We start from the raw sequence: 22746 nt of genomic DNA, 5'->3' as shown, positions 1-22746 counted from the left end.
GCAGGAGTGAAGAATATCCCAATCCTCTACCCACGCCGCATTCGCTGTCGCCATGTGTATATGTATATATATAAGGGTGACCGGTAACCCCGGCGATAGGAGAAGGTGGGGGGGAATTCAGAGAAAAGAGAAAACGGTAGTCAGGCAGAACCTCCCTCTGTTGTTCTTGACCACAGATGGAACGTCAGGAAGGCACAGCTGGCTCTAAGAGATAAAGAAATATTATAATGCAGCTGAGTGTTAAATATATCTCTAACAAACATACATAACTAGGTGCACAATGTAGCAGGTGTAACTTAATCTTACCCCCTCAGTATGGTCGTGTTGTCTTGAGGAAGGAGGAACTCGTAATAGCCTGATTCCAAACTTGTCAGTAAAAACACGGGACGTAGTGTTTGTAATCCACAAAAGAAAATGGTGAAGAAGTTCAATAGTCCCGATTCCCAAACTCAACACCTTCTTGAAAAAAAAACATAAGCATGAGGGGGAAAGAGAAACACACAGTGAGCCCAAAAAAACAAATGAATCCCAGGAGACGGAGAGCCCAACGAACAGCAGGCTTGGAACTACTCCATAATTCCAATCGAAATGCTCATAACGAGGTGAACAAGATACAAAAAATACCAGAATTAAAAGAAAGGAAGACTGGAACGCAGCCGCGTTACTCCCCTCGTCCCCTCAGCAATCACAGTCCAAAACGCACTGATAAACCCCAGCAGAGAATGAGGGCTTCAAAGCAAGAATTTGTCCCAGCTGGGGCCCAACTGAGCATGCCCCAATCCTGATGTAACAAATTCCCCGCAGGGCAAAGGTCCAGCAAAAAATCACGAGCGCAACAGGAGCTGTTGTCGTACACATCCAGGAGGCAAGGAAGCGGAAACGCAACCAAGCACCGGCGTCCCGCAGGCAGGAACAAATTTCCTGCTGCCGGTAAGAGAACTCGCTCCTACAAGTGCACCCAATTACGCATGGAGCTAGAAGAAAGAGAGGGAAAAGGTAGAAGGGGGGGGGGAGAAGCCCCAATCCTAATAACCCCCTAAAACCCAACACAGAGCTCCCGCTTTATACCCCCCTCGCTCCCGCCGCATGTAGCCTCTGTCCATAAGTCTTGTGTGCACATTTTTCCAGTCTACACCAGTCCTTAAGGAGTTACCTTTTTATTTTCCGCCATTCAGGGGGTTTACCCGGGTCTCCCGGTAGTTCCTTTTTAAGTGCACTCAATTTGTGCTCACGACCATGTAGGATGCCCTCTAATTGCTTCGTATCCCGTAGTACGTTTTCAGGCATTCCCACGGAGTACCACTTTCATGGCTTCCCTGTCCATTGCTCTACTGCCCGCACTACCCCAGTTTTCTGCAAAGGATTGAGTCAGTGTCTCACTAACCGTGGATGAAAATACTGTGTTTGTCAACGCCTCTGCCCAGAGTGTCCACAGCGGTATGGCCAGTCGCTCATGACCCGGGTCCATTTCCATCAGCAGGGGAAAGTGGTTGGGTATATACCTGGCTTGGTATGTAGCATCCCGTACACTCTGCACAATTGTCCCAGAGACACAGCAATAGTCTTCCTGCTATGGGTCTCGGCAGATGGTGTGTAACAGGAGTATGCCCTTTCCTGGGTGTCTCTACCTCCAGACGCCCACCAGACCCAATCCCGACAATGTATCCCGCAGTGCTCCGGTCATTGCTGGTTTCGTTTGGATTCTAGGTGGATCTCGGTCCAGGGCATCCTTTATGTCACAGTTGCAATCACCTGCCAACACCAGGTCTGCCGTCAAATATTCAGTCGCTTCTGCTATCATTTGGTTTCAAAACTGCAGGCAATCAGAATTTGGCGCATAAAAAATTATCAGACACACGTCCCTGCCTTCCAGGACTCCGAACAAAATCATGTACCTGCCCTCCACATCACATTTATGGCCCTTGCAGCAGAATGAGATCCCTGGGGCCACCCAAATCAATGCGCCCCCGACAAATACAGAATAGGAGGTGGAGTGGAGGCTGACCCCTCCCTCTCTTTCACCGCACCTTTAAGCAGTCCCCCAGATGTGTCTCCTGAAGGAAGGCTATCAAAACTCCATACCTCCATAGCGCTTCATGTAGGCATGGACCCTCCATCTTTTTTTCCACCTGTCCCAGGCCTTTCACATGCCACGTCTGTATTTTTGTGGTGTTACCAATCATAACTTCGCGTATCTCCATCAGTTGTATTCCCACAGCTGACTCCTATGCGTCAGCCCCCTCCTACATCACATGCACATCACATACGAGCAGTTCAAAATTACCCTAAATAAAATTCTAACACAGTACTGAATTCTCCCCAACTCACCCCTTCCATCGGGCAGAACGTGCAACAAACCCACCCCTGCAACTAGCAGTTCATGGCAACTCATCCACTGCCCCATCCCCTCCCACCAGGAAAAGAAAAACTCTCTCCCAAGTAGAGCTTGTGCTTAGCTAATGGACCGCTCACCCCTTGCAGCAGGGCTTACTTTGGCTCCTGCCTGCGGAGCGCTCAGGCCTCAATTGATCTACATTCGTTATTACACAATTTACCCAGGTCTTTCTTGTCCTTACCGTTCCATACTCTCTGACCAGTGGCTGCAGGTTTGACTGGAGCGGCGTGCCCAATATTTCTACCCCGAGCACCCCACAGTGCCTGCCCCAGAGTACCTTAAAATGCAGCCCAGGAGTTTGTCAGTCCGGCGTCTGTGCTGTCGCTGCCCGGCCCAGGGTCTCCTCTGTGTCTTGAGAATGAGTCTCCAGTGCCTGCCACCACCTTCGTATCCGTGAGAATTCCTTCAGAGCAGACATCAATGTGCCCCATTGGGCTTGCTGATGATGTATTCCAACCTCTGTCTTGACGATTGTCGCACCATGCGCTGACGGGTCCGTCTTCTTGGGGCTTCTCCCCAAGTGTGTCCAGCCAGTCACTTGCTTCTTCTGGTGTGTAGAAGAACAGGGCTTTCACTTTGTGCACAATTTGTAATTTTGTGGGGCACATCAGGCTATATTTTAGTCTGCAGTCTCGGAGCTGCATTTTGTCATATAGTTCTTGCGCAGATCTTGCACTTTTTTGTATCATCTGGAAAGATGGAGATATTACTACCCTCGAACTGTGTCGGACTCTTACACGGTCATGTTGCAATATGAAGTCTCTGTTGCAGAAATGAAACATGCAGGGCTATGATGGCCGTAGGGGGCGCCTTAAGCCGTGGCGATGGGGCCAAAGCCTTGAGTACACGTTCTATGTTGAAGAAGTTGGATAGTCTTTGGGGTCGCAGCACATCCTCTACCAGTCCTCCAAGTACAACTTGGCTGATGGTCCCTTGGCTTTCTCAGGAGAACCCAATAAAGCACAGATTGTTTCTTCTTGACCTGTCTTCTGCGTCCTCCAACTCCTTCACTTCGTGTTTGAGTCCAAAACTGAACCCTCTGTCTCGGTGACTGTGTGTGCTACTTTTCTGAGATCTGTGTGCACAGAGTCTATCTTAATCACCAGCTCTTTTCGTGACCTGTTACTTGCTGCCATCAGGTCTGCCAGCGTGAGGGCACATCCTCTTGCCCCGTATCGGTTTCTGCTCCCTCTGGATGTATGACAGGACTATAATTCACAATTTTGTTTGCCTGTTACTGTTTGGCTCGTTTGTCCTTAACCATTGTGACATACAGTCTCCGAGCACGCTGGTGCTAGCTGTCTCGGGTCCCCTGCATCCAACCAGAATGGGAGGCGCCTGTACCTTGTCATTGTATGGGACAGTCCTCCGGTCCTCCGGTCCTCCATGGCTGTTATCTCAAGGGTCACTCCCTTGGTTCACCTACAGTATGTCACCTTTCCGTTTGTGTTGCAGTGAGGGGGCAGCTTCAGGGTTCCTTGGTTTGATCAGTCTGTTTTAAAAATAAATTATTACTTCCTTCCAGGGGTAGGGTGGGCTCCCCTGTCTTGTTCCCTCTTAGGGCCACTCGTGTTCCTCAAAGGCTCACTTCACTTGCCTCCCTACACGGAACCCCCACTCACCGCCTCACAGTAGCTGTTATCAAGGGGCCTTTCCCCATGTATTGTATTGCTCGAGTCATGTACGCCACGGCGTCTCCATATCCAACATGACCGCCCCAACACAGCTTCAGTTTATGAAAGGAGTGAAGACTTGCCTCTTTAGAGAACACAAAATAACGACGCCTTACCATCCACCACTCCACCTCCTCTGCTATTACTCACCGCTTGAAGCTGATGAAAAAGATGTAGATGTAGATGGGTGTGAAGTGTGAGGTGGTACAAAAAGGCTGCTCAGTGCCTAGAAGCGTGTGGCAGGATTAGACACCCTGACGAAAGGGCCCGGATGTTACTCAGCTCAGACTACAGACACTTGACATACTTTGTGAACCACACTCCACAAAACGTTTGTATTCCCCCAAACTGTGGCCATAGCTGAACGTTTAGTCGTGAGCTGAACGTTTAGTCGTGCCAGGGAAGCATGGCTGCTTTGTAAGCTGAACGTTTAGTCGTGCCAGGGAAGCATGGCTGCTATGTAGGCTGAACGTTTAGTCGTGCCAGGGAAGCATGGCTGCTATGTAGGCTGAACGTTTAGTCGTGCCAGGGAAGCATGGCTGCTATGTAGGCTGAACGTTTAGTCGTGCCAGGGAAGCATGGCTGCTCTGTAGGCTGAACGTTTAGTCATGCCAGGGAAGCATGGCTGCTATGTAGGCTGAACGTTTAGTCATGCCAGGGAAGCATGGCTGCTATGTAGGCTGAACGTTTAGTCGTGCCAGGGAAGCATGGCTGCTATGTAGGCTGAACGTTTAGTCATGCCAGGGAAGCGTGGCTGCTTTGTAAGCTGAAGTTTAGTCATGCCAGGGAAGCATCGCTGCTATGTAGGCTGAACGTTTAGTCATGCCAGGGACGCATAGCTGCTTCGTAAGCTGAACGTTTAGTCGTGCCTGGGAAGCATGGCTGCTTTGTAAGCTGAACGTTTAGTCGTGCCAGGGAAGCATGGCTGCTCTGTAAGCTGAACGTTTAGTCATGCCAGGGAAGCATGGCTGCTCTGTAAGCTGAACGTTTAGTCTTGCCAGGGAAGCATCGCTGCTATGTAAGCTGAACGTTTAGTCGTGCCAGGGAAGCATCGCTGCTCTGTAAGCTGAACGTTTAGTCGTGCCAGGGAAGCATCGCTGCTATGCAGGCTGAACGTTTAGTCGTGCCAGGGAAGCATCGCTGCTATGTAGGCTGAACGTTTAGTCGTTCCAGGGAAGCATGCCTGCTCTGTAAGCTGAACGTTTAGTCGTGCCAGGGAAGCATCGCTGCTAAGTAAGCTGAACGTTTAGTCGTGCCAGGGAAGCATGGCTGCTTTGTAAGCTGAACGTTTAGTCATGCCAGGGAAGCATGGCTGCTATGTAGGCTGAACGTTTAGTCGTGCCAGGGAAGCATGGCTGCTTCGTAAGCTGAACGTTTAGTTGTGCCAGAGAAGCATGGCTGCTTTGTAAGCTGAACGTTTAGTCGTGCCAGGGAAGCATGGCTGCTCTGTAAGCTGAACGTTTAGTCGTGCCAGGGAAGCATGGCTGCTCTGTAAGCTGAACGTTTAGTCATGCCAGGGAAGCATCGCTGCTATGTAAGCTGAACGTTTAGTCGTGCCAGGGAAGCATCGCTGCTCTGTAAGCTGAACGTTTAGTCGTTCCAGGGAAGCATCGCTGCTATGCAGGCTGAACGTTTAGTCGTGCCAGGGAAGCATCGCTGCTATGTAGGCTGAACGTTTAGTCGTTCCAGGGAAGCATGCCTGCTCTGTAAGCTGAACGTTTAGTCGTGCCAGGGAAGCATCGCTGCTAAGTAAGCTGAACGTTTAGTCGTGCCAGGGAAGCATCGCTGCTATGTAGGCTGAACGTTTAGTCATGCCAGGGAAGCATGGCTGCTCTGTAAGCTGAACGTTTAGTCATGCCAGGGAAGCATCGCTGCTATGTAAGCTGAACGTTTAGTCGTGCCAGGGAAGCATGGCTGCTATGTAGGCTGAACGTTTAGTCATGCCAGGGAAGCATCGCTGCTATGTAAGCTGAACGTTTAGTCGTGCCAGGGAAGCATGGCTGCTCTGTAAGCTGAACGTTTAGTCATGCCAGGGAAGCATCGCTGCTATGTAAGCTGAACGTTTAGTCGTGCCAGGGAAGCATCGCTGCTATGTAGGCTGAACGTTTAGTAGTGCCAGGGAAGCATCGCTGCTATGCAGGCTGAACGTTTAGTCGTGCCAGGGAAGCATCGCTGCTATGTAGGCTGAACGTTTAGTAGTGCCAGGGAAACATGGCTGCTATGTAGGCTGAACGTTTAGTCGTGCCAGGGAAGCATCGCTGCTATGTAGGCTGAACGTTTAGTAGTGCCAGGGAAGCATCGTTGCTATGCAGGCTGAACGTTTAGTCGTGCCAGGGAAGCATCGCTGCTATGTAGGCTGAACGTTTAGTCGTGCCAGGGAAACATGGCTGCTATGTAGGCTGAACGTTTAGTCGTGCCAGGGAAACATGGCTGCTATGTAGGCTGAACGTTTAGTCGTGCCAGGGAAGCATCGCTGCTATGTAGGCTGAACGTTTAGTCGTTCCAGGGAAGCATTACTGCTTTGTAGCTCAGGAGTGGGGCTAGAGGCCTCCAGAGACATGTACTCATCTGATGGGAAATGGAGTTTTTACAATCTTGCTTGCTTTTTTCACAACGTGGACGTCTTGCTACATGAGCGTCTCTCGCACAACTACTTTTAGTGAGGCGATCCGCCCTGTACTTGAGGTCATGTGATCCCTGCAGAGGAACAGGGGTGTCCCTCTCTCAGGTCTGATGAATTCAGGAGGTAGGGTTTATGGATTCTCCCGAAGCAAAAGAAGACACATGTCCAGAGTTTGTTATGAATCTCTTGGGATTAAGCGTGCCTCGGAGGAGACCTTGCAGGGATGCTGCTGGGTGCCCTCATGGGTGCCAAAGGAGGCTGGCGAGGAGCCTGATGACGCCATGTGTGTTATTCTCATCGGAAGTCCTCATCCTGTGACAGTTCAATGCATTTAGTGTGGTTAAAGAAATCTTTATCAACCTATAGAATCGAGGAACATTGAACAACTCTGAGGGAAAGTGTCTCTTACGTGTGATGTCCATTCAAGGAAGTCATGAGCTCTGGACACCTGGAGGGAGCTTTCTCATCAGTCTCCTGAAGTAAGATGATTATAACTTGTATAGTCAAAGGGCATATCTTTTTTGTCCAGACTGATGACATGTTTTCACGAGGTCACACATTCATTGTCACTGATTCGAGATCACGCCCATGTCTCAGGGGCACCGAAGAGTCCAGAGCCTGATAGACTGGGCTACACAGCTGCGAGCCTCTGGTGTGCTTGTGGCTTGTATTTCCAGAGACTGAGTACCAGAATACTGTGCTACTTTCTTTTTTTTTTAGAGTATCCAAACATTGACCACAAAAATACTAAATCTTTTGAATATGCTGTGTTATTATTACAAAAAATATCTGCATTTTCCTAATGTGACATATCATTTTTTTGTTTGCAAATACAGTATAACTGTAGACACTATAATTCTAAAACACTTACCATGTATTAAAAAGAAGCCAGCACATTAGCCCGCCCCTAGAACGAACCAATCCTAGCTCTGAACCCAACCCTAGCCCTAAAAAATACCTAAAACCTACCTTGATACTTGCATGTTGATGCTCGTGCACACTCACAATATCCTTGTTCTGACTATATTTGCACAGCAGGACTTTAAAAGGGCATGTTGCTGGTGCTCCATATTGGTCCTCCTGCGGATAAACCCAAAGCTGGCTCTGTAGCAGTTCGCGGGCCTGTTTGTCCCACTCAAGACCATCCTAGCTAGACTGCTCCTTGGAATCCTGCAGGCCACAGCACTTCCAGAGCTGGTACTGAAGTGCGTGAGATGCAGCAGTAAGCACTGTCTGCAGTGACTGCTGCACCCTCCATCCCTCTCCCCTGATGCAGCCACTTCTCATGGTCCCAGAGAAAGGACTGGGTGCCGAGGAGGGGAATGAGAGGCTCCTGGCCGGGGCTGAGCGCCTCATCCTTACGGTTGAACTGGCTGTGGGGCTGTGAGTGTGTTGAATGGCATTTGCTTTTGTGTCGAACACTCAAGCCCTAGACCAGGTCTCATGAATCTTGTTGGTCCTCACATCAGCCAGTACCCGTTCCCTCATTACTAGAGAGGGCCGGTGCCTGGGAACCCTTCTGACGATGTTCACCTCTCTCCACAGCAAGAGCAGAACATCAAGCCGCAGTTCTTCACCTTCCGCTGGCTGACGCTTCTGCTGTCACAAGAGTTCTTGCTGCCTGATGTCATTCGCATCTGGGACTCCCTCTTCGCTGATGACCAGCGCTTCGAGTTCCTCCTGCTGGTGTGCTGCGCCATGTTAATGTGAGTGTGGTGTGCAGATGTCCTCCCTGGTGATGTCTGTGTCAGTGCTGCTGGTGTGCTGCGCCATGTTGATGTGTGTGTGAGGTGCAGACGTCCTCTCTGGTGAAGTCTGTCAGTGCTGCGCTGCTCCATGTTGATGTGAGTGTGAGGTGCAGACGTCCTCTCTGGTGATGTCTGTCAGTGCTGCGCTGCGCCATGTTGATGTGATTGTGAGGTGCAGACCTCCCTGGTGATGTGTGTGTGTGTGAGTGCTGCTGGTGTCTGAATAAAGAGTGAACCAGAGGATCACCTTTTAATGTGGGTCATCCATGCTGGCATGAAGTGTGCAGTCTAGTAGGGGTTTCACTGTACTGACTCTGACCCTGGTTTCCTCTTCAGACTCATCCGGGAGCAGTTACTGGAAGGAGACTTCACCCTGAACATGAGGCTGCTGCAGGTAAGTCTTGGAGAAAGATGCTTGGCAGGAGCTGCCATCTGTGCATCTCTTGCCTCACTCTCCCATGCCCTGGACCTGTCTTCATTCACACAGAAACCTTCTGGGAGCATAAGTGGTTTCAGATTTCTGTCCCACTCCCAACCCAGCCCTTTCCACTCACCTTTCAGGTGTTAAGTCTGATCCGTATATAGGTGTGGGGCACAAGGGCACGTAGTAATATTCTCACTCTAAGACCTGCTTTTATTCCCAAAGCTGACATTCCAGGTTTCTGCACTTTGGAAGGATACAACGTGTGGGGACACAACACATCCAGCCAGAGAACTTACAACCAAGAAAGGAGGACATAGGAAATGTTTAGACAGGAACAAAATCAGGACTCAAACACCCAACATGGAATAGTGCTGAGTAAAAGGGAAACCATAAAAACCATCCTCTCATCTCACTTGTATTCTGTTCCATTTTTGCATTTTGGTAAATTTACCTTTCACTTGACCAAATAGAACCAAACTTGTAGAAGTGATTTTTGTATTCAAGCATTCAGCATACTACATTTATGGCGGAGAGGTAAAAAGGGGTCAAATGTAAGAGGGTCCCAAATCCAGTGACATTTTCAAATATCAAAGAAATATATGTTCAAAAAGTAGCAGCACCCAAGTGAAGAATGCTGAACACAATTACACCACCATTTACAGCTACGGAGTGCCAGGTTTAATTGTCGTTTTTTGCTATAATCTAATATTGGCCAACCTTTTCGGAGTTAAAAGCAAAAGGGAGGGCCCGGTGTGCATGCGCGTCTTTGTGGTATATCCTAGAATGATTGGGACTATTGTATAATCCTTCGTGCACACCGGAAGCTGAGAACACTGGGCATTCAGCAGGTCGCCACATACACTCTGTTTCACTTACCATGATTGTTTGCAAACATCTGTGAACCTGACTGTCCAGTATGGCCGCGGTTGCATGTCTGCGCGAGCTGTACCAATCCGATGACGGCTCCTCCGCTGACTTGCAGCATTTGACACCACTCATTATCCTATCTTGTTCTAAAGGCTTCTGGATATCAGTGGCCAGGGTTCTGAGCTGGCCTGATTTCAAGATTTTTTTATTTTTAATCTTCCACATACCACGTGACTAAACCCCTGTTTTTTGTTCACTATGCCATCTGGGGTGGGGTGTTCCTCAGGGCTCACTCTGCCACCTCTTCTTTTCATCTTTGTGTCTCCTTCGGCACCTCTTACCCTATGTTTGATACATGCGGATGTACGCTGATGATACACCGCTTATTTTTAAAGTCTGATCATCTAGACACTCTTGCCATCAACTTTTATTTCATTGGTAGCCAAGTAGATGTGTCGAAGGCGACCACAATTGAATAGTGACAAAACAGAACCACTGCACCTGTGGATGAATATAGAGCTTTGGCGACAGTCTTTGGGAGATTCCCCGTGCCCTGAGACTGTGTAAAACACTTTGGGCTGAAAACAGATTCAAACCTGACTGTGGTTGGATAAATCAGTTCTATTGTTATTTAAACTATGCCTTGTGAGAATGTGCATATTTGTAGAATGTGTGCTGTAGATACACATGCTCTGCACACTCCTGCCATCCAGTGTTGGGCTAGGATGTTTGCAAGGTGTTTTTCTTTGAAGAAGTCTTTATAGGTACGAGATCCTGGGACTCCTCCTCTTCGAGGTAATGCGCATGGTCATCGGCTCCATCTTCAGATTGTTTTCCTCAGCCATCAGCCTTGGATGTTGACGTCGAAGCTTGAGGCCTTACAGACCCGGAGAAGCTAACGTAGTTGGTGAGAAGTCATCTTGCGACGCAGTCAAGACATCGATGACCACTCTCCAAGGAACCGACTCATCTACTTCTTAGCGCCTTCCATTAGGAGCAGAGGATATTCTGGGAAAAGGACTGGATCGGACCCCATTTTGGAGGGGCCTTCAGCGCAACATACCTATTCAACGATCCACACACAGCCTGTAATTTGTGCCTCTTCCCAGAACACAATGACCAGGATTGTGTTGTGTGTCAACAGTTTGAATTAAAAAGCACTTACTGTCACGCATGATGACTTTCCCACAGTAAGGCCACCACAGAATAGGAGTTTTCGGGGGAGAAGGGATCATCTGCGACAAGGAAGAATATGAAGGAGGCGAGTCAGCAGGTAGCCCGCAGTACATCGCATCTGGAAGCTCTGACCTAGATACTGGAGGCGGAGATGACAAGGGCCAGTCATTTATCTCCTATCAGAAGGGCCCAACGCTGACCCAGAGACAACCACAGGCCGAATTCTATACCATTGGTCGTTAGTACTGTTGTCCCTCCAGCCCATGCACCCGAAGCATGGTTGCAAGACTTGTTGGAGCCACGCCCTAGAGTGGATCGGCCCAGCAGCCCACTGCTTAACATAGTCTTGGTGCTCCGTGACCAAGGGGTTCCAGTCGAGAAAGGATGAGAGGCCTCTCGATCCTGATCGTGCACATAACCACCAGAACAGGTATCGACCTACGAGAGCTCCGGACACCCAGCTGGTGGTTAAGTGCACCGAAACCCTCTTTGTCTAAGCCTCCAGTGCCGAAGCCATTGCTGCCGAAATATCGGTATCGACTGAATAGTCACAAAAGGGTTGTTCCAAAAGCCCAAACCAAAGCAGACTGAAACATCAGGCTGCCGTGGAACAGGTGGGCCCAACACTTAAAAAGCTTACTAAGATTCTGGGCAAGAGGAAGTGGACAGTTGACCCAAAGACTGGGAAACTCACTGCCCCTAAGAAAAGGCGGCTAGAGTTTGAAGAACCTTTACTGCTTCCACCACCGAAGCGGCCTATGGTCAGCAAAAGCACCAGTCCACCACCACCCACACTACCACCACCAAAGCGGCGTATGATCTGCAAAAGCACCAGTCCACCACCACCCACACTACCACCACCAAAGCGACGTATGATCAGCAAAAGCACCAGTCCACCACCACCCACACTACCACCACCAAAGCGGCCTATGATCAGCAAAAGCACCAGTCCACCACCACCCACACTTCCACCACCAAAGCGGCCTATGATCAGCAAAAGCACCAGTCCACCACCACCCACACTACCACCACCAAAGCGGCCTATGATCAGCAAAAGCACCAGTCCACCACCACCCACACTTCCACCACCAAAGCGGCCTATGATCAGCAAAAGCACCAGTCCACCACCACCCACACTACCACCACCAAAGCGGCGTATGATCAGCAAAAGCACCAGTCCACCACCACCCACACTTCCACCACCGAAGCGGCCTATGGTCAGCAAAAGCACCAGTCCACCACCACCCACACTACCACCACCAAAGCGGCGTATGATCAGCAAAAGCACCAGTCCACCACCACCCACACTTCCACCACCAAAGCGGCCTATGATCAGCAAAAGCACCAGTCCACCACCACCCACACTACCACAGGGCTCTCCAGCACGTTTACTCTCATTGCAGTCTCCTACACATTCTACTACTAGGAGTGTAGATCCCCGTTCCCCAGGGGGTGATTTGGAAGGGCCTTCTGATTACCCACAGAGCCCTGGAAATCCTTGGCAAGGCTTTTCCGACCGATAGGAGGACCCAGATTGAGAGCCCATCCCTTTAAGCCACCTCCAGGCAACACCACAAATGATCACCGTATCCTACAAAGAGCTGCAGCATACCAAAAAGTAAATATGCATGTCACCCCAGAAGAGGAGGACTTTTTAGTAGAGACTTTGTCCATAACGGATGCAAAAACCATAAATGGATATTTTGAAAGACCCCGTTCAAAGCAGGGTACTCACTCCTAGGGTAGAGAGAAAATATAAAGCATCACCCTCGGATCCATTATACGTTAAGTACTCCCCTACTCCGTGGTGGCTACCTCTCGGAAACGGGCAGCAGTGCAAGCAACAGGAGACTCCCCTCCTCCTGACAAGGAAAGTAAAAGTATTGAAGCAGAAGGAAAGGTGGCTGTAGGCAACCTCCGTCATTGGCAGATTGCCAAGTCCATAGACCTGCCTTCTCGATACAACTGAACATGGTGGGACAAGAGGGAAGATCTCCTACAACAACTCCCCCATGAGTATAGGAAGAAGGAAGATGACGGTCTCGGCCCGTCCACAGGGGCTAGGCCACCTCACCTGTTGCCCCACAAGAAGAGTGTCTGACAAGCTGAGCAAGGTTCAGCCTGACAGGCTTTCTTCATTTTCAGGTCAGAAAGCCAGGAGCTAGAGATGCGCTAAATGCACAGGCTCCTGGTTGCCTGAGCTAGAATTTGGTGGGCTGAGGATGTCTCAGCTCTTGTGAGCGTGACCTCAGCTCAGGAAAGGTCCTCAGGAAAGGCCCTCCCCCTCATGACGAGGGGCAGCGTCACTCATTTCCTCAGACCTGGACACTTGAATTTTAAGCCCAGAAGTGCCCAGGTGCAAGTGTCAGTCAGTGACATCTCGTCACAGAGTGGGGTGGGGTCAGCAGTCTCACTGATCCCATCCCACTCTATGAAGAGGTTGGGACTACTGCCTTCTCTCATTGGCGGACCCGAGGTCAGCCAATGAGAGAAGGCAGCCGTCCCAACCCTCCTGGGACCTCTGAGGCTTAGGTCTGCTGTCTTCCCTCATTAGTTGGCCTAAGGTCACCCAGTGAGGGAAGAGAGTAGGCCCCACCCTCCTAGGCAGAGCTGCAGGTAAGTTTGGTTCGTGTATGTTTGAATATTTGGTAATGAGTGTTGTGAATGGATGTGTGCGTGCGCGTGTATTTGAATGCATGGGTTTTAGTGAGTGTGTGTGTCCCGTCCGTGTCCCTTCCTCATAAAATTACCAATCGCCACTGGGAGAGGATCTTGTTGATGAATAAAAACCTATATCTAATGTGACCATTAGATGTGCACTTGCTGTGGCAGACACTTTCGCAAAAGGCATCAACTCCACAATTCTTGTACAGAGGCATGCGTGGCTGTGCGTTTCAGTGCAACCCCAAAGTCCAACAGCACCTGCTTGCTGTCCAGTTGGATGGAGAACATCTCTTCAGCCCCTGCGTCGATGAAAGTTAGAAAGGATTAAGCAAGATCCAGAGACCGCAAAAGGCGATGGGTGTGCTGCAGTCAACCACCCCATTCCAGTCCTTTCGGAAGCAGCAGAGGAGCGGTGGAGGTAAACCATCTACCTCAGACATGGGGCAGACTTACCAAAGACAGCAGCAGGCTTACCATCAACAGGGAGGTAAGGGTTTCGGCAGAGGCCATATAGAGGCAATCGAACCAGAGGCAAAGGTAGAGCTACACCAGCCAAGGATGCCTCCACCACCAAACGATGACTCACCGTGTAACCAACCCCCCCACCCAGGCAGACCACACAACTACTGTTGGGGGAAAACTTATGAGGTTCCAGACGCATTGGGCAGACGCCACCTCAAACCAATGGGTGATTTCAATTGTTATTGTTTTGAGTCGTATTAACCCCACCAAACATTCCTCCATGCAGACCCATCCTCAACCCGCAACATTTACATAATCTCCTTACAAAAGGGGTCATTGAGCCGGTTCCAAAACGGTATCGAGGCAGAGGAGTGTACTCTCTGTATTTCTTAATCCCAAAAAGAGCGAGACATTACAGCTCATACGAGACCTCGGGCCTCTCAACCGTTCGTGTGGTGACCCTCCAGGATGTAATCCCGCTTTTATAGGAAGGTAAGTTCATGACATCCCTCGACCTCAAAGACGCATACTTTCAGAGAGTGCAGGGAAGGCTAAGGTGTCTTTAATACACAAATAGCCAGCGGGCATTCAAAATAATTAACAGACCAGGGCTTGGCCTTCGATCAGGTGGAACATGTAAGGCTGAAGTCCATACATTGTGAAACTTTGTGACTCTGACTGCAGAGCAGACCGACACATGTTCTGAGTAGCTTGACCAACCGCAGGGCCCGCTCCTGTTCCAATCAAGACAGAAGTGTCTTGTAAAAGCGTGGCTCATTTCCAAGTGGCCATCTTGCAAAAGTCTGCTAAAGGAAGGAACAGGCTCTAGAAACTGGATCTTTCCAGACCGCTACAATGGACCCTTGTGAATAGGTTAGAAAAGGGGCCCATTCATGAGAAGTCCAGAGAGCTCCATTTAATTTATACGGATTTTATTTTATTGGATCAAACACCAGGTGCTTTACAATGAACAAAAGGGTATATCTGAAAGAAACACGTTAGTTAGATTCCTCACCTTAGAATATCCCCAGGCGTCAGACTGGATCCGGAAGATTTTTCGTCAGCAATACCCCTTGCGCGTCGCTAGGCGTCGTCTGCGGCTCGGCGTCCGTCGTCGGCGTCGTGCGCCGGGATGACGTCGTCGGAGTACTTAGACGCCGCCCTCGCGCGCTGACGTCAGTTCTTCTTTTTTCCGCGCCAGTAAGCGCAGATCCGGGAGAGCTACCCCTTTTAGTCTTTTTTTTTTTTTGTAAACAAATTTTATTCGTCAAAGACACGTCATGCGAAGCTCCGTGACCCAGAGACTTCAGCCATATCAGAAGACAACATACCAGCTTTGACATTTTCCTCATGAGATATCGTGTGTAAATTACAAAAGAGACATGCAGAACCAATGCAGTCCCCTCCCTTAAAAAAACATAACACCACCCCCCACCCCCCTCCCCCACCCATCGCACTGTCCATCCAGTCAAGGCAGCAGATCTATGCTCAACCACTATTTTGTGCCGTCCATGACCCATACCCCCCAAGCTCGGCTGCGCCCGGCACTCCAGTGTGCCATGCCTCTGTAGGGCTGGAAGGAGACGGTCCACCCCCCACCCAACTATTCCTCCAACATGGGCTCTAAATCTAGTCCCCTGTAGTCTGCCCAGCGCTTCCATATTTTATAATGTTTACGGGGGCAGCCCCGCGCCACATAGATGGGGGCCTCCAATCCCATACAAAAATCGAGACCGGTCTTCCAGACAGATATGGACGGTGCAACTGGCGCCTTCCACGCCCTCGCTATATCCCTTTTAGCTAGCGTAAAACCCAGGAGCATCAGATGGCGCTTATAGACATTGCCCCCTATATCCTCCATCACATGCAAGAGCACCAGTTTGGGGGACCGTGGGAGATCCCACCCCAGCACTTCCGACAGACAGGTCAAGACCCCCCGCCAGAACCTAGTTAACACAGGACAGTCCCATATCGTGTGGAGCAGCGTCCCCTCAGCAGTCAGGCAGCGGAGGCAATGCGGAGAGGCCACCAGGCCCGCCTTATACAGCCTAACTCGAGTGAAATAGACTCTGTGCAAATACTTAAACTGGATGAGCCGAAGGCTCACAGCAACAGCCGCCCCGCGTGGCGAGGCCAGAGCCTCTGTCCAGTCCTCCTCCTCCAGCTGACCCACATCCCCCTCCCAAACCTCTCGGAGGTGCTGCAACGACGGGGAGCAGTGAGTTACCAGGGACTGATATATTCTCGAAATCTTGTGGTCTCGTAGGTCCCCCATGAACACCTTCGCCTCAATTGGACTAAAATCGTCCAACACCTCAAGCCCCACCAGACTTGGGGAAAGAGCATGTCGGAACTGCAGGTATTTAAAGAATTGGGTACGCGGCATTTGAAAGTCCTTCTGAAGCTCCTGGAAGGATTTCAGAATGGGCCCCTTCATAACGTCACCCAGGGTGGAAATCCCTATCGCATCCCAGTCCCGAAAACCGGGGAGGGCCGCCAGCTGCGGCAGACCCCCATTTCCCCAGAGCGGAGTCTCCCCCGTAAGGCGATTCCACCACCCCGTCCTCCGCAGCGCCTGCCTCCAAATCTGAAAGACCAGTTGCGTCACACTAGGTAGTAGCCGTCGCAGCGGCTTTTAGTCTTTTTTGACTAAATCTTTTTTGATCATTTTTGATCCTTGTCTGTCGACATCTGGTGCCGGTAGGATGCCTGGGTTCAAGGCTTGCGAGGATTGCCATCGACTGATGTCGGTGACCGATCACCACCGCCGGTGCCTCTACTGCTTAGGCCCCGACCACGACGCGGAGTCGTGCAACGACTGCCAGGCCCTGACTTCGAAGGCTAGGCGGGAGCGGTCCCGCAAGCTTCTCGAGCTTCGCCACTCGGCTCCGCGTCGTGCGCGATCCCGGTCCAGGAGGAGGTCCAAGGATCGCTCGCGGAGCCCTAGCCGACGCCATCGATCGTCCGGCTCCAAGTCGTCGGGTAAGTCCAAACGCTCAAAGAAGTCCAAGAGGCGACACCGCTCTTCGGACTCCCCTCGCCGGTCGCGCGACTCGTCCGAGGGTCAGGGTGGTTCCTCCCCCGCGGCTCCGGCGGAGCCGCAGGTGCCGCGTCCGCCCCCATACCTTCCGGTCCCTGGGACTGACGCGGCGCCGGCAGAGATCAGTGCCTTCCTCTCGGCCATGAGGAGCCTGGCCCCGCCGTCGACGCCCGCTGGCGCGCCTTCGGGCCCCGCGGACTCGACTGGGCGAACTTGCCTGCCGGCGGCTCCGGCCCCGGCGCCGTCGACGACTCCGGTCTCGACGCCGCAGGTCCCCGCGGGGCCCATGCCTGGGCCCCAGTCGACGCCGGTTGACCTAGTCACTCCTCCACCGGCGCCGGCGACTGAACCACCGACGCCGTCACCGGCGCCGCCGGCGCACACGCCTACACCTCCAGCGCCGCCGACGCCTTTGGCGCCGACACCGCCCCAGTTTAGCCCGCATCCGGACCCGGCGCCGCAGCGGCGTCGACCGACGCCGCATCCGACGCCGCTTGAGTCCTACCATCTCTACAGTCCGGTTCCGATCATTCCTCCTGTTTATCAGGAATCGGAAGAAGGGGGCGACTGGGAGGGGTTCGAGGACCCTATGGCTGTTCAGTCACAGCTTTCTCAGGACTGGGCAGATGAACTGGGGGAGGCCAGTGGGCTGGACACCTCGCCAGACACTGGATTCACTTCTCCTCCGATCGTGGCTTCGGAGGAGGGTGCCGCATTTTCTGTGGTGCTGCGCAAGGCGGCCGAGGCCCTTGGGCTCGAGTTGCCTGCCGTGGCTGTGAGGACTAACATCCTCACTGAGGTGCTTCAAACCTCAGCAAGCTCCACTGAGCCTCTGCTGCCGTTCAACGAGGCCCTCACTGACGTTCTGCAGGGCACCTGGTCCAAGCCCTCCACAGTTCCTCCTGTGGATAGGAACGTTGCCAGGCGCCACCGCCCGGCTCCGGGCGACCCCAGTTTCCTGTCCCAACACCCCACCCCCGAGAGTCTGGTTATCCAGGCCTCTACCTCCCAATCCTCCTTCCCGACCGCTCCGCCGGACCGGGATTCCAAGAGACTCGAGCAGTTTGGCAAGAAACTGTTCTCGTCCCTTAGTTTGGGCCTGCGGTCCTTAAATACCGCCTGTCTCTTGGACCGTTATTCCCATTCCCTGTGGGATACGGTGGAGGACGTGCTGCCCCTGTGTCCGGAGGAGGTCCGGACGCGTCTTAACCAGGCTTTGGCCGATGGGAGGGATGCAGCACGGCACGCCATACGATGTGGGCTTGACACCACGGACTCGCTGGGTCGGGCGATTTCCACCACGGTGGCGCTCCGCCGCCACGCCTGGATGCGTTCCACGTCATTTTCCGGGGATGTCCAGACCACCCTCATGGACATGCCCTTTGATGGCACTCGCCTGTTTGGTGAGAAGGCGGACAGTGCGCTGAACCGCTTTAAGGACTCCCGGGCTACGGCCAAGTCCTTGGGCCTCTCGGCTCCGCGGGCGCACACCTCCGCTTTTCGCCCCTTTCGTGGCCAAGGAAGGGGCGCCTCCTCACGTCCGCAAAGCCACCAGCCGCAGAACCAACCAGCGCGCGGTCGCGGACGTGGCTTCCGCCGTGGCGGAAATGGAGGCCGACGTGGTCAGCCCACTTCCACCCCGGCAGCATCCGCCTCAAAGCCCTCCTAGTCCGAGCTTTCAGGCCCATACCACGCCAGTGGGCGGCAGAGTTCGCCATCACCTGCTCCACTGGCGGTCCATAACATCGGACAGGTGGGTGCTGCAAATCGTCCGAAGGGGCTACTCCCTCCCCTTCGAGACGACCCCTCCAGCCATGCCACCGCAGCACCACCGTATCTCGGGGGATCATTTGAATCTTCTCCGCGAGGAAGTTTCGGCTCTCTTGGCCAAGGGGGCCGTCGAGCGCGTTCCGAGTCCAGAAGTAGGTCGTGGTTGTTATTCCCACTACTTTCTGGTTCCCAAGAAGGGCAAGGGGGGCCTACGCCCTATCTTGGACCTCCGGAACGTCAATGCCTTCCTCCGAAAGGAAAGGTTCAAGATGCTAACGTTGGCTCAGGTTTTAGCTGCCCTAGACCCTGGAGACTGGATGGTAGCGTTGGACTTGCAGGACGCATATTTCCATATCCCCGTCCTGCCGGCCCACCGGCGTTACCTGCGGTTCACGGTGGGCCAAGAGCACTTTCAGTTTACCGTGCTCCCCTTCGGCCTCACCAGTGCCCCTCGGGTGTTCACGAAAGTGATGGCGGTGGTCGCAGCTCATCTGCGCAGATCAGGGGTTCCAGTCTTCCCCTATCTCGACGACTGGTTGCTGAAGGCGGGCTCGCCCCAGGCAGTCGTCTCCCACCTCCAGACTACGGCGGATCTCCTGCATTTGCTGGGGTTTTCCATCAACGTGCCGAAGTCACACCTGAGTCCCTCTCAGAAGCTCCTCTTCATCGGAGCGGTTCTCGATTCGGCGCAGTTCCGGGTCCATCCACCGGAACAGCGGGTCCGGGATATACAGGCCCTGATTCCCATCTTTCGGCCTCTATCCCGGGTTTCGGTCAGGCTAGTGTTGCGGCTTCTGGGGCTGATGGCCTCCTGCATCCTACTAGTGCATCACGCCAGGCGGCGCATGCGGGCTCTGCAGTGGGACCTGAAGTTTCAGTGGGCCCAGCATCACGGCAACCTGTCCGACCATGTCTTGATCTCGGAGGGCACTGCACAGCAGTTGCAGTGGTGGCTCACGGACCGCGAGTGGGTCAAGGGCAAGAGCCTCTCCCTTCCCCAACCGGAGCATGTCGTAGTGACGGATGCGTCCCTCCTGGGTTGGGGTGGCCATATGGGAGAGGCGGAGATCAGAGGCCTCTGGTCTCCGGCGGAGTCTCGTCTCCACATCAACCTGTTGGAGTTGAGCGATCCGGCTTGCACTGAAAGCCTTCCTTCCCTCTGTCAGGGGAAGTGTCGTGCAGGTGTTCACGGACAACACCACCGCCATGTGGTATTGCAACAAACAGGGCGGGGTGGGGTCGTGGACCCTTTGTCAGGAGGCTCTGCGCCTCTGGACATGGCTGGAACACCAGGGCGTCACCCTAGTGGTTCAACATCTGGCGGGCTCTCTGAACGCCAGAGCAGACGAACTCAGCCGCCGGTGCATGATGGATCACGAATGGCGTCTGAACTCCGAAGTGGCGCAAGGTCTCTTTCAGCAGTGGGGAGAGCCTTGGTTAGATCTATTCGCCACCGAAGAGAACGCGCAATGTCAGCAGTTCTGCGCGTTGGAATTTCCAAGGCGGCACTCGCTCGGCGACGCTTTTCGTCACGAGTGGAGTTGCGGTCTGTTGTACGCCTTTCCGCCTATACCACTTCTGCCCAGAGTGCTGAAGAAGATCAGGCACGACCGGGCCCAAGTCATCTTGGTGGCTCCGGATTGGGCACGAAGATACTGGTATCCCGAGCTACTCAGTATGTTGACCGATCCCCCGATACGTCTGCCCCTTCGGGAGGATCTTCTGTCGCAGCAGCAGGGGACGGTCCTCCACCCGAACCTGTCCAGCCTCCACCTCCATGCATGGAGATTGAGCGGCGGCAGTTGATGCCATTTGACTTGCCTCCTGAAGTCTGTGATATCATTCTGGCAGCCAGGCGTCCCTCCACAAAGTCGGTATACGCCTGCCGGTGGAACAAATTTGTGGCATGGTGCACAGCAAAGGCTGTGGATCCCCTTTCCGCCCCTCTTTCTGAGGTTCTCCTCTTCCTTCTTTCTCTGGCCCGGCAGGGCTCTGCCCTGGGCACCCTGAAAGGTTATCTTGCTGCCATCTCCGCCTTCTTGCGGCTTCCTGATCAGCCTTCTCTTTTCAAGTCCCCTGTGGTTACACGCTTTCTCAAAGGCATTACACACACGTTCCCTCCTGTCCCTTTTGTAATGCCTCAGTGGGACTTGAATCTGGTATTGACATTCCTGATGTGCGCTCCCTTCGAGCCTCTTCACAATTGTCCTCTTCGTCTTCTGACTCTTAAGACTGCTTTTCTGGTGGCCATCACCTCGGCTAGACGGGTGAGTGAGCTCCAGGCTTTATCTTCAAAGCCTCCTTTTCTATCTGTTCATCCGGACAAGGTTGTCCTTCGGCCTCGTCCCTCCTTTCTTCCTAAAGTGGTGACTCCATTTCACCTTGGGCAGTCTGTCACCTTGCCCACCTTCTTTCCGCCTCCGCATCCTTCCAAAGAGGAAGAGAGGCTCCACCGTCTGGACCCAAAACGTGCGCTCTCCTTTTATCTGGACCGCACAAAACAGTTCCGGGTGGACGACCAGCTTTTTGTTGGGTACGTGGGCGCTAAGAAGGGGAAAGCTGTGCACAAACGGACCATCTCTCGGTGGGTCGTTTTGTGTATAAAGATTTGCTATTCCTTGGCTAAAAAGGACCCTCCTGTTGGGCTGCGCGCCCATTCTACTCGGGCACGGCGGCTACTACTGCCTTGGGACGGGGAGTCCCTTTGCAGGACATCTGTCAGGCGGCGACGTGGGCTTCGCTACACACGTTTGCCAGGCATTATTGCCTTGACGGCCAAGTCCGGAGGCATGGCTTCTTTGGCCGTTCTGTCCTCCAGGACTTTCTGGTGTGATCTTGGTTCGCAGACCCACCACCGGGGATGGTATTGCTTGGGTATCTATTCTAAGGTGAGGAATCTAACTAACGTGTTTCTTTCAGATGAACAAGTTACTTACCTTCGGTAACGATGTATCTGTAAGAAACATTAGTTAGTTAGATTCCTCACCGACCCACCCATCCTCCCCGTTCTGCGAACTGACTTCTAGGGTTAAGGTTGTCCTTTCAGGCCCCATGATTTTATTTTTGGCACCAGTGTCGGTCTTTGCATGGCTCTGCGTTCCTGGCGCGGAAGGCTATGTACAAGAACTGACGTCAGCGCGCGAGGGCGGCGTCTAAGTACTCCGACGACGTCATCCCGGCGCACGACGCCGACGACGGACGCGGAGCCGCAGACGACGCCTAGCGACGCGCAAGGGGTATTGCTGACGAAAAATCTTCCGGATCCAGTCTGACGCCTGGGGATATTCTAAGGTGAGGAATATAACTAACTAATGTTTCTTACAGATACATCGTTACCGAAGGTAAGTAACTTGTTCTCCAAGAATATATATGGGAATACAAATGTATAATTAATAGTAAGAAAGATAAAATCATGGCATGTTCGATAAGCCTTTATAGAACGTGAAGCATTGTTCTCAAACGACATCTTTAGCCCCAATTTCAGCGGCTCTTCAATTGTACGTTGCTCACTTTCATGTGTGTGCTAACGTAGATGAAAAGGTCAGTCCCTTTTATTCCTGTCTGAGTCAGGTGTGTTACATCTAGCAGGCGGTTTAAAATAGATGTCAAACTATTACACATGCTTTATGAATTTTGAGGATTGAAGACATTATGACACAATTTAATAAGCCAGTATTTTAATTCATTCGATTCCATTCAATTCTGGTTGAGAGACTCCAGGATATCGGTACTGGGGGGGGGCGGCACTGGCCTGGTTGAAATCATTCCTTAAAAATCGCTCCCAGAGAGTTGCCCTGCAACCCCACCAGTCAGAGCCCAAACACCTTTGGTGTGGAGTGCCTCAGGGGTCGCCGCTGAGCCCGCTTCTTTTTAATATTTACTTGGCCCCGCTGTTATAGCCAAG

The 22746-nt window shown here is 52.4% G+C and overlaps 1 protein-coding gene across 1 annotated transcript in view; it reads left to right on the top strand.

Annotated features, from left to right (window-relative positions):
* The window catches only part of TBC1D13 (TBC1 domain family member 13), a 250374-nt gene that overhangs the window by 212544 nt on the left and 15084 nt on the right, over positions 1-22746 (top strand). Inside the window, exons 10-11 of the mRNA XM_085614058.1 lie at positions 8237-8397; positions 8776-8833. Coding sequence (XP_085470184.1) covers positions 8237-8397; positions 8776-8833 — 219 coding nt within the window. The remainder of the gene's footprint in view (positions 1-8236; positions 8398-8775; positions 8834-22746) is intronic.

This window comes from Triturus cristatus, chromosome 1_2, assembly GCF_964204655.1.
Source record: "Triturus cristatus chromosome 1_2, aTriCri1.1, whole genome shotgun sequence".
Classification (NCBI taxonomy): domain Eukaryota; kingdom Metazoa; phylum Chordata; class Amphibia; order Caudata; family Salamandridae; genus Triturus; species Triturus cristatus.
Note: the sequence above shows the minus strand (reverse complement) of the source record. Positions and strands in the feature narration are given on the sequence as shown.